The 15,070-nt window shown below is 39.7% G+C and overlaps 1 protein-coding gene across 1 annotated transcript; it reads left to right on the forward strand.

The window, feature by feature from the left end:
- Positions 1–2,313: 2,313 nt before the first annotated feature.
- Positions 2,314–14,596, forward strand: LOC118782253 (protein kinase C and casein kinase II substrate protein 3-like). The gene is made up of 10 exons (XM_036535561.1): positions 2,314–2,480; positions 8,232–8,302; positions 9,688–9,844; positions 9,939–10,174; positions 11,144–11,299; positions 11,935–12,110; positions 12,719–12,839; positions 13,010–13,083; positions 13,618–13,697; positions 14,360–14,596. Exons 2-10 carry the CDS (start codon positions 8,243–8,245, stop codon positions 14,470–14,472), a joined length of 1,173 nt encoding a protein of 390 aa, XP_036391454.1. The 5' UTR covers positions 2,314–2,480; positions 8,232–8,242; the 3' UTR covers positions 14,473–14,596.
- The last annotated feature ends 474 nt before the right edge of the window (positions 14,597–15,070 follow it).

Below are 15,070 nucleotides of genomic sequence, written 5' to 3' on the forward strand. Positions count from 1 at the left end.
CGCCACATTGCCTTTTTGAAATCAAATCTGTGAACCCGACAACTTTGTAGCGCGATAGGCGGCTCGCTTACTTGGCACACGAAGGACCTCAAAGCAGTTGTCCTAAAATGTGCCTATATGTGCGATCTGCAATTCATACAGGAAATTTATATTCGCAATTGCTGACGTCACTCATATGTTGTCTGACTGAACTTAATACAAATTTACGTTTTTTTTTCCATTGCACAAAGGAATGTTCAAAGTTTACATTGTAAAGACCCTGATGTAAGGTGTAACCTACTGTGATGTCTTGTTAGTCCGGCAATATGAAAATATTTATTTATTTAGTTATTTTCACACGATCTCTGTTCCACTGCCCTGCCTAGTATATATAAAGAGTCCTCTGACTTGAATTTTGAGCCATGGTCAGAATCACCCAGTTCATGTGAAACGTGTCTCCTTTTTCTGGCAGTATGATAGAGTGTGCTTGGCTTAGTGACTTGGAGTCACGGATGACAGAGGTTGAACAGTGCTCCAGTACAAATAACTTAAGTTTGTCTTATTTTTTCATGGTCTGTGGATCTATCACTGTATCTCAGTGTATTTATAGAAAACATTATGCAAAACAAAGAGTGATCCCCAGAGATCCAGAGCTAAAATGGCAGTTGAACCTGTGTCAACATTAAATGCTAGATTAATCAGACCACAACTGGTCTTGCTACTCTCAGATTGTTGCACTGCTGTAAAAAAATGGCAATGGAGTCACTGTAGATGAGTGTCCTGTTACTGTTGAAATAAACTGTATTTCAGCAATTGCCATTTTAATGGACAGTACAGTACACTGCATACAATTTTTTTTTTAACTTCAGCATTTTAACTTTTTTCAGTTTTTTTTTTTTAACTTTTTTTTTTTTTGGCCACCATGCCCCTTGCACCCTCTTGCTTTCAACCCCTCATCTGCCCAGTCTAACCTCTTCCCTACTCCTGTCTCTCGCCCAGTTGTATGTGTCATCAATTTCCTTTCTTCAGGAGTGCAATGGCAGAATCTCTCTAAGGACTCTCTAATTACAGTTTTTACATTTAGTAAAACACCAGTCTTAAAACCACTCACAGACTTGCTAAGGGTGTTTACATGAAACCAAAAACTCTTTCCTAAACTGCAAAACTCCCAATGCATATTACACGTTGACATTATAAACCGGAAACACCAAATGAAAACTATTTTTCAGCACTTTACATTATCATCAAAAAATATTGATTCTTATATTGTGTGATTTCCATGGTTAAAACAACTTGGGGGAGAATATAACTTGTAAGGAGGCAATAATTCAGAAGGGGTTGCATATTAATCGCTCACACTAACTCAAATTATTACACATTATTAACACAAACACAGAGCTATGATAATTATGACAGTATTTCACAGTAATGTGTCTCTCATCCCCACTCCATGTTCAGGAGTTTCCCATTATACTGTAATAATTTCAATATGATACAAATGTGAGCAGTGCCATATCTTCATAACAAATGATACATTGTATCTCTTCTCAATCTGATTCAGAGGTCCGATATGTTATTGAGTGAGATGTATTCTTTTACATTCTTTAACATGTCCAACCTTCTGAATAAGTCACCCTTCCCTAGACAATGAACACCTATTTATGGATTTGTCAAGCAATGAGTTTTTATCATTATATTAATGATATATTAAATATTTCGTATCGTATATTGTTATGTTTTATAGAAATCAGCAGTTACGTTCCCTTGCTTACTGATTTTTTTTTTCTAAATACTGTATCTGTTCTCATTTAGATATGAAGCCTAACAAGCCTTTTGCAGCTGGAGAAAGTGTTTTTTTTTTGGTGAGGATGCATATACAGTATATAGGTGTTTTATATTTTACTTTTAGCTGACTGACCACTTTGTAACAATGTAGTTTATACTGAATCCACTGATGCTCTGTGATTCACTCTGAATAACTTCATCTGATATAATATGATATATAATATTATGATATAATATATCATAAATATATTATGAGAAATATAAATAAAATGGTGGAAGGGATGTGACATCAACTTTTTCTCAATGCCACATATGCACACTAACTGGCTGACTGAACAATTTGTTACATTGACACTGCAATGTGACTGATAGAGGGTTAAATGTCAGGGCCACATACACACAGATACTAACAACTTGGACACTACAATTCATTAACACTGCTCTGAGAGAAAGAGAGAGCACGAGAGGGCGGGCAGAAGACCAGTTTCCTGCAGCTGTTTTTGCAGTCAAGAGAAAGTGAGAGAGAGAGAGAGAGAGAGAGAAGGAGAAAGCCACATCATCTGACACTGACAAAGTGAGCCAAAGAGTGAGGGAGTGTGCAGGAGAATAAGCGAAGGGTGAGGGAGAGACTGGCAGAAAAAGGAGAGAGAAAAAGTTAACTCAGAAAAAGAACAAGGAGAGACAGAGCAACGGGGTGAAAGCAGAAAGAGTGAAAGGTAGGCACCTCATTTTCTCTATTAGATGAAACATAAAGTGCACGTTTCATTTCTTTGGACATGCTCAAGTATACTTTTGCTTTTGTCAGTCTTGATTCATATGCACAGCCTGCGTTGTTCCTGACAGTGGGGCAATGTGTGCTAAATTACGTGTGGCAGACAAAACAGGGGCGAGGAGCATTTAGGGGTGGGGGAAGGAGATGGGGTGAGAGGAGAATAAACTTCAGGCATTAAATCACTTTATTGAAAGCCACTGCCAATTTATGTGGTAAACTGCAGTTGCAGTTCATGTTGTCATAACAAAAGAGCTTATAGGATTTGTGGACTGGTTCTGGGGATAGCTGTTTAAGTTTTGGATTATTCAGTAAATACGATATCACCCACTGGATATACAGTGGGATTTTTCCCACAGGATTTTGGTCCTGACAAAATATAATTATTAAATGGTTCAGTCAGTGACTGTTTTTGCAAAATCTGCAATATAATAATGTATGATACTTATGTGATTAAGCTGTTTTTAAGAATAGTGAGTGACTCCAAACTAATTGTTAATAATAAGTAATCGATTTATACAATCAACAACATTATCTTCATGCTTTTACTTCTCTAATTTTAAATGCTAGACTTTTGCAAGACTCAGTTTCTGAGGGTAGTGGGAGTTTCTTCTTTCAGTTCCTTCTCCATCCCAGTGCCTTAACCCTGTTCTGTGGGAGAGGGAGAAAAAGAGATGGAGAGAGGGAGGAGGGAAGGGAGAGGAAGTGGGGTCAAAGGGTGAGGAGGACACAATTCATTATATCCTTAACCTCAGGCGAATTCGGGACATGGAGTGGGGCCTGACTAATTAGTGTGTGCTTCCTATATGACCAGTTGGACACTTGAGGGCACTGTCACTGACCTTCTAATCAGAGCAGTCAATGTGTTATACAGGCAATCAGAAGAGGATTGTGCGATAACTTAACACTGTGTGTTTTGAGGCACTGGCTTGACAATAAACAGTGGAAACACAAAACACAGCTGAAACAGCTGAGAAAGAGAGGAGGGGGAAGAGGAGATGGAGTACAAATGAGAGATATAATTCTCCCTCTCTTCTCTCATGTTCTGTCTTGTGATGGAGTGTGGTTAGATAATTTCATGCTAAAGGGATATTTGACAAAGGAATCAAATTTTGTGCATCTGTGTGTGTGTGTGTGTGTGTGTGTGTGTGTGTGTGTGTGTGGTGTATTTGCACATGTGCGTGTTTCTATAAATATGTAACTCAACTATATATGATATGTGTACATGTTAATATGACCATGTTAGAATGTAAGTAGATATTAATCTGGATTTTAAATGTAACAGATTATTGGAGCTGTCTTATTAAAATCTCTGAAAGTAATTAGCTCATGCTAGTGATATAGCTGCACCTTCCACCATGCCAGAATATTTTTTCTTAACAGAGAAGAGTGATGGGAGTGTTATGATGGGAATATTACAGTTCAATGTTGTGCATGTCCTGAAAATATACTAAATGTTTACACTCTAACTTAAAAGAAAGGTGACAGGGAAAACATTGGAAAAAAGAGTAGCCCAACTAAGACAGTGTGTGGGAGAGGGAGTGGGAGGGGGCGAAAGATGACCTTTCCCCCCTTGTTTATTTTGGGACAGCTAGAGTTTCAAAGATTGGAATGCTGGGTGAGGGCATTCTATTCCGGCTGTTAGATTCCATCTCTAGAATGCCAAACCTCTGACTGAATGACTATATGCAGTGTAGTGTACCAAACTATATATCGCTCTCTCTACTTCTGTCTGTCTGCAAGTCTCTCTCTCGCTCATAATACGACTATATGTAACTATTTAACGCTGGCACCCTCTTTCTCATGTTCAGTCTTTCAATCCCTGACTGATTATTTACATTACAGTAGACTGTACTTGCCTGTCTCACTCTGCTTCACTGACTGAGTAGCAATATACAGAATATTTTAATTACTGCTCGCACTGTGTTTGTATCTGTAACTCTCTGACTGATAGACTGAATGGAGGGCATGAAATCAAATCTAGCCATTTACATTGGTAACCATCTGTATCTTCTTATGTCTCACTTCCCTTTTCCAACTGACCAGACCACTGAGGGGAATATGAAGTTTGGCTGAATCCTTGCCATTGAATCATTGGGCAAGATGCATGAAAAACTAATGTATTTCTGCAGTATTCCAATATTGTGGTGTCCATGCATGTCACCCTTCACATTTTTATTTACGTAGATATGTGAAATTGCTTGTGAGTATTTATTATGATTTTAAAACATACAAAAAATCTGAAATAAATGTGATCCATATGTCTGTTTTATAGTTCAATATATGTTATATGTTCAATTATACTATATACTATATACTATAATGTTTAATATATGAGCAGCTTTAAGCTTAAATGCCATGTGTGCTTGAAATGACATTAGTTAAATGATTTAGGTTAGGGTTCAGGTGTTTCCACATGTTTGCATCAGAGCACAAAATCATGTGGAAGTCAACTCAGGAATAACAAAAATCATTATAGTATTATTAGTCATAAAGCTCAATCTGCAAACAAAAATAAATAAAAAGCTCAATGAGAAAATGACTAAATATTTACATAATTAATGAGTATGATTGCAGGTGTGTGAAGTACAGTACCAGTCAAAAACTGAACATACCTGATTAAGATAATGGGAAGCAAGCATTAAAAGAAATTTTGATCATATACTTATGCTTAAATGCTTAAAATTTATTTCTTAGACAAATAGTGACATTGATGCCCATGTATGAATATCTCTCAAAAAAAAAAATTAAAAACTATTTTCAGCTACTTTGAAGAGTCTAAAGTATAAGATAGTTTTGATTTGTTTCATACTTTTTGTTCACTGCATAATTCCATTTGTGTTATTTCATAGTTTTGATGTCTTTACTATTGTTCTAAAATGTGGAAAAAAGTAAAAATCAAGAAAAACCCTTCTATGAGTAAGTGTGTCCAAACACTTGACTGGTACTATATCACACAGGGCATTTGTTGTCACACTGGCCATCACAACAAACATTCTGACTGGCAGAGCATGGTGATATAAATAATTTCCTTGTAAGACAAATCCTTGTCTGGCATTGCTCTTATGTAGTATCATTGCATACATCCTCCACTTCCTGGGAAGGGTGGCTTGCTCCTTAGAGTGGTGATCATAAACCATCAATCACTAGAAAGACAGTTACTCACATGAAAAGGTGTTCTGAATTTGATTCAGGTTACTTATCTTAAGCTGCTAACGAGCAGGAAACAAATCCTCAGCTTCTGCCATGTGTTTGAAACCCATGCTCTTACACATAATGACATTTACAGTCTGAGCACTGCATCTCTGAAGCCATAGCTAAATTGCAGTATTATCTTGATTAAGACGATGCCCAGAGCTAGGGGTATTCCTCTTGCCATTCCTGCAGCATCCTCATATCATGTTACAGTTTTGTGTGAAAGATCAAGAATGGGTGAAAACTTACCATTAAACGTTGAAGCCAGAATCACTGAACATCATGTTTTCGTAATATTTTTCATTCAAGCTAGTATGACTGAGGGCCTCTTGTTTTGCTCTGTTTTTTTTTTTTTTTTCAGTTTTTAGGCTTTCAAGAGAAAATGCCTGACAGTCTGCCCTTTTGCTCCCTTATTTCTTCTTTTTCTTCTTCAAATGTTTCTTCCATGTGTAACTCTGCATAGCATTGCTCAATATGGTCACCAAATCATATGGTCACCAAATGTATTTTTCCCAAATGTCAATAATTTTTGCATAGAATTCATCCCACATGTGGCACATTTATCAGACAGATGTGCATGCATGCTGCATGCCATAGCTCTTGATGCCTGGACATGGCCATGGCTTCACCTAATACAGTGAATGCTAGTCTTCAATCTACATGTGCATAATTTAATTTTATTCGCTAGACTGTTACTTAATGCCATTCACTCATTCAATTAAAATTGCTCCATCTCTTAGCTATTATTTCTAGATAAACTCTTGACCATAGCTCATTGTCACAAGCAAATCTGTGGTGGCCCATGCAACCCCTAGTTTATTTCATCTTGCATCCAGTTTTTAAATCAGGAATTGAAAAAATTCTATCTTTAACTTTTCACAGCATTGTCCGATTTCACTCAGCTCTGGTTGGTCACAGTCTTTAGATGTGTGAAAATGCTTGCATTGTTTCCGGGGCTCTGCACAGTACAACAACAAATGCCCTTTTCACACATGTCAGTAATGTGGAATTCATTTATCTCACATTTGCTGCATTAATTGGCACGGCCTTAAGATGGGCGTAGGCAAACTGTTAGTCATGACTCTTCTCAATCTCTGGTCATGCCCAGCTGCACCCAACTGGTTCCCCAAAATATGTGGCTCAAATTAGATGCATGTAAAATGTACTGTAGTTCATCTCAATGTCTCCATAGAGTGTCTCAATGTGTGTGTTGATTATAAGCCTTTACCGTCATCAAATGCATTTTCAAACATTTCACCGCTTACAGCATTCACTCAGCCCTCTGCCACACCAAACTTCAAGCATGAAAGCAGTGACCTATTTAAAATGCCATTTGTGCCAGGCTGAGGTCAGCCACACAGTGTATGGTGAAAAAATTACTTATGTCTGGTTATACTTTTGGACATGCATCCAAAAAAAAAAACAAACTCATACTTCTGAATGAGGTTTTGAAGTATTGAAGTATGTATGAAGTATGAAGTATTGTGATCACTGTCATAGATTTTCTGGTGTGTGTGGTATCTTAGTATATCTAATCTGACCAAAAGAACTGGCTGTGTAAGTACCCCAACAATACTTCTCAGAAATGATAATGCACTTGCACACACACACACGCACGCGCACATGTGCACACACACACACAAAACTGCAGCTGTGAATGCTTAGAGACTTATCTGTGAAATTGCGTGGTTATCTGAAGAGAGCTATTCATGATGGTGAGCCATTGTGTAGCTGCAGGCGGAGTGAGAAAGGCCTGCCGCATCACTACGTTTGGAAACTCTGTGTAATTGCACAAGACGTTAATAGAGAATAGTGAGAAATTAGCATTTTTTCAGTTGTAAAAACATTACTATCAACATTGATGGTGTATGGCATGTGTAGCTCTAACTGAAGTTTTTGCTGCAGTGTGTAATGAAACAGGCGGGGATCCAGATGCGGTGAGGGCTTTAATTACAGGGTCCAAAAGCATGGTCAGGGACAAAACAGGTCAGCAACAGGAAGCAGTAGTACACCAATCCAAAATCCAAAAAACATGAGCAAGGTCCAATGAACAGGCAAGAGGTCAGAACACAGGAATAGCACAATCAAATGGCAGCAAGCAGGCTCAGTAAAATCACAGGGAAACAATACCTCACAATGAGGCAACTGAACAGAGTCCTTAAATAGCCAGGGCTTGATTGAGGAAGGGGTTACAGGTGTGCTTGACGAGTGGGAGCGGCTGAGCCAGGCTGAACTGGGCGTGGCTGAACAGGTTGAACTGGGTGTGGCTGAGCTGGCTGACTGGAACACAGTGTGTCCTTCAGTATGGTTTGTATGCTTTTTCTGTGCCTCCTTTCTCTCCCAAGTTCATACAGATGCAAACAAAAAAAAGAAAAGGTACTATAAAGCACAGTCTTCAAAATGCTAATGAATTGGTATGAATACATGCACATAAATATTGCTTAAAATAATGAAACGTTTAAAATGAAACATTTCTCTCTCTTTATTTCTCTCTCTGCCTTAGAGACCTCCAATATGTCGACTCTGCCAAAGGAGATGCCCCCTGAAGATGCCAACAACCAGAGCTTCTGGATGGTAAGAGCCAAAAAAAGAATGCAAATGAAAGCTAGCGTGGTCCTGTCATGCTGACATGACATAAGTTTTAGGGTAGTATTCAAAAATCCTATGTCAAAGCAGGCCGAGGCAGGACATCAAAAGCAATTATTATACTTAAGCACTCCTGTTCCCTGCTATCATCCAGTGTTTTTCACGTACAGCAAAGGGTGTAATTCAGCTTCTACCCAGTTAACTGTCCCTGTGTTCTCAGACACAGCCATTAGAATAAATGGCTCCTCCTCTATCCTCTGCCTAGCCACTTGTTCTACTGTATGTGTTTGATTAGTTGGCCTGGTGGATACGTCTCTGTTCACAAAAGCCTTGCGGTTCCTCATTGGCTGGCTGTTGTTCCAGTGCATGTGTCAGTGTTGCTCTTGGCCTGTGAATGTATCTTTGGCTGCTTTCACTTAACTTTGAGGCAAGTGGGCTGTGTGTCCTCTTGGCCCAAAAAGTGCAGTGCAGGTCTGTTTGCCAGCGCTGCACCATATTTCTCCCAAGGGGACAGAGTGCCTCTAGAAATGTCAGCTGAAATCCCAGAGTATTCACTCACTGTGCACAGACTTGACTGAAAAAACAGAGCATCTGTTCACTGACACACAGACAGCGCACACTGGCTGCGCTCACTGGTGCTGTTCTGTCACTGGGAGAGATGTGCACTGGCCGTCTTAGTGGACCTTACAGGATGGTAACTCTGCCGTCACCGACAGACGTGCTGGCAGTCACAGTGGACATTGGAGGATAGTAACTGCAGTGATCTGGAATGACAGAGAGAGTCCTGACTGACAAGATGACACAGCAGTCTCTAACAGAGATGGAGGGATTCCCAGAGAGACAGAGAAAAAATGCAAAGGATTTATAGCGCCAGGAAAATAGCTGAGTGCAGTGCCAGACTCCACATGGACAAACAAATACCCATTCTGGAAATATCATTATGCTCACTCTCTCTGCAGTCTCTCTTGTTCTCCAATAGCCTTTCCCCCAGTCTTACCTCCTCTTTTTATTTCTCACACTCTAAGCTGAAATTCTCCTCAATGACCTCAGCTAGTCTTATTTTGTTGTAATTCATAAGACCTTGAAGCAGTGACAACGCCTTAATCTAACACACATTGTCTCCGTGGAAGATTGGCTGGGACCTTGGATATCATCAGAGTGGAGTAGAAAGAAACAAAAAAGGCAGTCCTTAGAGAGACACAGGCTTCCACAGATAGGCTGAGAGATCACATGATGCTGCTTCTTGAGAACAGAGCTCTTTGTGTATGGCTGATGCCTTATGGGAATGTCTAATGGGTTGTGTAGTGTAGCCCTCCATTCCTAAGTGACAGAACAACATGTGACCTGTGTCTCTCCGCCCGTGCTCCTATCAGCCGGGGAACTACCAGCGCACGGTCCGGCGTACTGAGGAATCCTTCCAGGCTTGCAACGACGTGGTGGCCTGCTTTCAAGAGAGGGCCCGGGTGGAGAGGCAGTATGCCCAGCAGCTCAGTGAGTGGAGTAACAAGTGGAAGCCCCTAGTGGATGCCAGTGAGTACTGCAGCCTCTGACTGACCATTTTTCCATTTGATCTGTAAATGCTGTGACGCAAACCTTGTGCTGTCTGTCTCCCTTCCCTCGTCAGGCCCTCTCTATGGCTCCCTTCTTAGGGCATGGCAGTGCTTCCTCTCCTCTGCTGATCGCCTGTCTGTCCTGCACTCCTCCATCTGCCGATCCCTCGTATCAGAGGATGGGGACAGAGTGAAGACCTGGCAAAAAGAGACCTTCCATAAAAAAATGTTTGGGGGCTTTCGGGAGTCACATGACTTTGAGACAGGTTTTGCGCGTGCTCAAAAGCCCTGGGCCAAAAGATTGAAAAAGGTAAAAAAAAAAAAACTGAGCTACCTTGTTGAGATAGGACTGTATTTGTTGTTCTATATCAGCCCAATGTAGACAGATAAGGAGTTATGTTTTTGCATATAATATACCACATGTTTAGCTAGATAGATTTGACTCACTAGCTGCTAATCACCCTTAATGTAACAGAATGCAGATCCAAGTGGCATTTCCTATAAAAACTGTATTTTCTGAGACTAAGCTGTAAGTTGAGAGATCTGTAGCTGAAATAATTCACTGTTAGAGCCAGAACCTAGCCATGTGGTGGTAAACTGCAGAGTTCAGACAATACATATTTTCAGTAATACACTGCAATACAGTGCAATCTAACTAAAAATGATAATTAGGACTTTTTCTTTACTTGATATTCCTACCCCCTACTTTGCATGCTAATTACCCCACACTCTGTGAATACCCTTAAACTGCACCAATACAATATAATTTAAACTCTCTTTAACAATTTCCATTATCTTTTCATTAAAGCTTAATTGATATAATTGATATATTCTTGTTCATTTGGCCACTTTTAGGACACATTTAAAGGCATTCCAGCTTGCACATACTCAGTCTTGATTGGTAACTGTAGTAACATACAATAAAACATAAATCAGGGTCACAAACTTTTACAGAGTGAGACAGTAAGACAGATTTTCTCTTCACATCATGGCCATGGAGTGTCATTACTTGATTAAAGAAGTAGTAGTTATAGTCATTCTTGTCTCCTAGTAATGGATTTCCATCCCAGTTAACACAGGCAGGGGAGTTATTTCTTCAATATGTTCCATTTCTCTGAGGTCTCATTGAAATTACACTGATTTACATACAGCAACTTAGAATTGTGTGTCCATATAGTGTTGTTTTTGATGGTAACTGCTCTAATTGTCATTCTACAAAAGTGCTGGGTGGATTTTGTTTAGGCTGTTTTTCATGTGGTTGCCCTGTGGTATGTCTTAGCTGGAGAAGGCGCGCAACACTTACCACAAGGCGAGCCGCAAGGCGCAGGCCGCCCAAGACAGAGAAGCACATGCCAGAGGGAACCCTGACTACGCCATAGAGAAGCAAAAGAAGATACAGGAGGAGAGAGAGCAGGCCCTACAGGAGAAGGAGAAAGTGAGAGTCACTGAGCTTTCCACTCTCACTTAAAATGGGCGGACATTTTTCTTTCTTAAAAATTAAATTAAATTAAAAATCTGGAACTCTCAGTGGGTTTCTAACTAATTTGGAATGTCCAGTTTTATAGCACATGTTCTTCACTTACAACCCCCACTGTCAATCAGTGACATTAGACTAACACAGCGTTTCTCAATCCTACTCCTGGCGGCCCACTGTCCTGCGTATCTTCTATCTATCCTTGCTGCTTGATTAAATCAGGTGTGCTCAGCTAATCAAAAGTGCCACTGATGAGTTCAGTCAGGTAGGTAGAGCAAAGATAGGCAGAAGATATGCAGGACAGTGGGCCACCAGGAGTAGGATTGAGAAACACTGGACTAACACATTCCCCTGCTAGAGACTGTGCTATCTTATGTCACTACCCCGAATAACCAGCAGAGGTCACTGTTTAGCTCAAGAGCCCCAATGGGCAGCACTTTATAATTTTTGCTTACATTTATTGAAGTCCTCAAAGAACAGGTGGATAAACATGTATAACAGAAGATGTGCATAAGCTTCACATTAAGTTCACATCCACATTTGTGTATGCATGACCATGAATATCATGACCCACTACTATTACATTTTATCCATAGATGCGTGGTCGTTATGAGAAGGTGTTAGAGGAAGTTACACGTTATGCTCCACGTTACATGGAGGAAATGGAGTCGATTTTTGACCAATCACAGGAGGAGGAGAGGAAGAGGATCAGTTTCCTCAAACAGGCCTTCCTATCTATACACAGACATCTTGATGTCACAAACAATGAAAGGTAAACACACACACAACAAACACAGTGTATCTAGTTCATACTTTCTGGTCAATTCTACCATCTGAAGAAGGAATGAGTTTTGTTAGCAAGTGTGTTTACTTGTGTTTACCTGTGAGTTTGTGAGAAAGAGAAAAAAATGAGCAAGAGAGAGAGAATATGCCACATCATTCATTGGCTCCTTTCACACTGCAGTAAAGGTGGCTTCTGACCAGGTTTTTCCAACTATTTGTGTATGAAAGGGGTTCATCTGCAACTTAGCAAAAACTTGCAAAAAGCTGTGTTGTTAAGTTTGTTTTTCTGCAGTATTAGTCTAAATGGTGGATCATAACTTTGTTTGGTTGAAACCCCTACTTGCTCTGCATATGCAGAAACTGCTGTTACCTTTGCCTCCTTGGAGTTCTTGCAACTACTACACTTGCGGTGTTATTGTTACTGTCAAAGTATACTACATATGAAGAACACTTGCATCAATAGACAGAGAGTATGTGTTACTATATCACTCCATTTTATATATAATAAATCGTTTACTTGATTTTGTTTGGTCATAAAAGAGGCTACAGTGTTACTTTGTAATGTGTGTTTGCCTTCTCCCCTTCTCTTCTTCTCAGTGTTAAGGCTGTGTATAGTGAACTTCACCACACCCTCATGTCTATCAGTGAACAGGATGACCTCCGCTGGTGGAAGAACAACCATGGTCCAGGCATGCCGACTGACTGGCCACACTTTGAGGTATGACGTGTGCAGTGCTTTTGTGCACTGTAGTGTATAGTGAAATATGATATTGTATTCTGCTTTCTCCTGTGTAATATTCAGTACATACATGTAATACAATTCTATCTATCTATCTATCTATCTATCTATCTATCTATCTATCTATCTATCTTTCTCTTCCTCTTAAGGAATGGATTCCTCCTGAAAAAAAGCAGAAGAAGGGAAAGAAAATGATAGAGGATAAGGCCATGCTGGAAAGAACGTAAGCCGTTTATGTCTCTGTTTAAGAAGATCATTTCCCTTTTTTTGTGATTTTAAATCTTTTTACTATGTGTCAGTTTTCTAAATATAAATCTTCCCCTCCTGTGTATATTTCATTAAGTGTAACATGCCAGTAAATGTCATTGAATGAAAAAAATCAGACATAGTTGTGTAATTGTAAGACAAAATAGGAACAGCTTAAGAGGAAAACATGTCTGGTTCTTCCGAAAGTACCCCTGGGTATTTTAGTTATAATTTAATTTCCTTTCTGATTGTATTTTGAATATGGTTTCTCTGGCCGTGATTGAGCAGGTCATTTTATACACAATGACTCTACAGCTCTACAGAAAGCCACTAACTGGCTAAAAATGTCTCAGCAGAAATATATAAGGCTAATATATCTGAGACATGTGTTTTCCCCTTGACAGATCAATGTTCCAATAAATAGTATATATATATATGTTTCTCAATGTTCGTAAGGCCAGCATAAAGCCCATGGTGGGCCATGTAGCATTAACCTCTCTCTCTGTCCTAGTGTAATGATAGGAGGTGTGAGAGTGAGGGCTCTCTATGACTATGTGGGACAGGAAACGGACGAACTCTCCTTTAAAGCAGGTGAGTCTAAGCATTGATAGTAAAACACTGCTCTTTACTGGAAATGTGCTGGGGAGCTGTTTCCATCAAACTTCATCTTTTTCCTACAACTCTGAATGGAACGCTGCAGTTTATCTCTTTCAGGTCCTTCTGTTTTTGTCACTGTCTGTTACTCCTTATGCTCTGTCATTCTATGTCATGTTCACTTTTGAATTCTGCATTGTTACTGGCTGCAACTCCATATTGATATTTTCAGTACTTGTGTCTCTTAGGAGAGGCTACCCTCTCAAAAAGTTGCAGCTTCCCTACTGGGTATTCATCCACTTCATCTATTTTACTCAAAAAGTATTGTTCCCTCCAAATGGAAATTATATAATATTTCAATGACACGATTTGTTCCTCCCATATGGAAATGAAAGGAAAAAAAATGACCCACCATCAGAACAATGAGCAGAGCAGGCGGTCCCCCTTATTTGTGCTGCCATTTGTTATAACCTCAAGCTGGATTTTGCTCCAGCATTTTCTAAATGTGTACACATCTACAGTCAATCAAGTGAAGAAGCTGCTACGGAAGCTTGGTGACAGATGCACTCTCTAGTCCGCAGCTGATATAAATCTCCCTTTTTTGTCTTTCTGTGTTTCCTCTATGTCTCACTGTGTTTCTTTCCATTTCCTTCCACCAGGGGAGGAATTCCTGAAGATAGAAGAAGAAGACGACCAGGGCTGGTGCAGAGGAATGAAGGACGGAGGAAGAGAAGGACTGTACCCGGCAAATTATGTAGAACTTGTGCAGTAACTCAGTCCTGCCACTAGAGGGAATGGATTCCGTTCTAAAAGAACCTTGCTAACAATACTGATGTGGTGATAATGCTAGTAGGAGACCTAGTCAGCATACGCAGTATTAATTCTGAACCCTGGACCTGGAGCTACAACAGATAATGCAAGCTTCTGCTGAATGTTAAATTGCATCATATTTAGAGCCTTTGAAATGTGCTGTTCAGTAGAATGTGTAGACTTCTGTGTTTGTATAATAGTTCTCCAAACTTCAATTTAAAAATTCTACTTACAAAATTTGGTTTTTAAAATATGCCATTTTAAAAAGTCAACATTTTGGTCATTAAGCCTCCACTGTGCTTTAAAGTGGGCATTTGAAATAATTGTACTTCAAAAATACCCAAAGTATTTGAATGGCTGTTGTTTGGAAGTAAAGTATGTGTGTGTGTGTGTGTGTGTGTGCGTATGCTTGTGTGTGCGTGTGCGTGTGTGTGTGTGTATGTGTGTGTGTGTGTGTGTGTGTGTGTGTGTGTGTGTGTGCTTGTGTGTGCGTGTGCGTGTGTGTATGTGTGTGTGTGTGTGTGTGTGTATGTGTGTGTGTGTGTGTATGTGTGTGTGTG

The sequence above is a fragment of the Megalops cyprinoides genome, chromosome 1 (genome assembly GCF_013368585.1).
Source record: "Megalops cyprinoides isolate fMegCyp1 chromosome 1, fMegCyp1.pri, whole genome shotgun sequence".
In the NCBI taxonomy this organism is placed as follows: Eukaryota; Metazoa; Chordata; class Actinopteri; order Elopiformes; family Megalopidae; genus Megalops; species Megalops cyprinoides.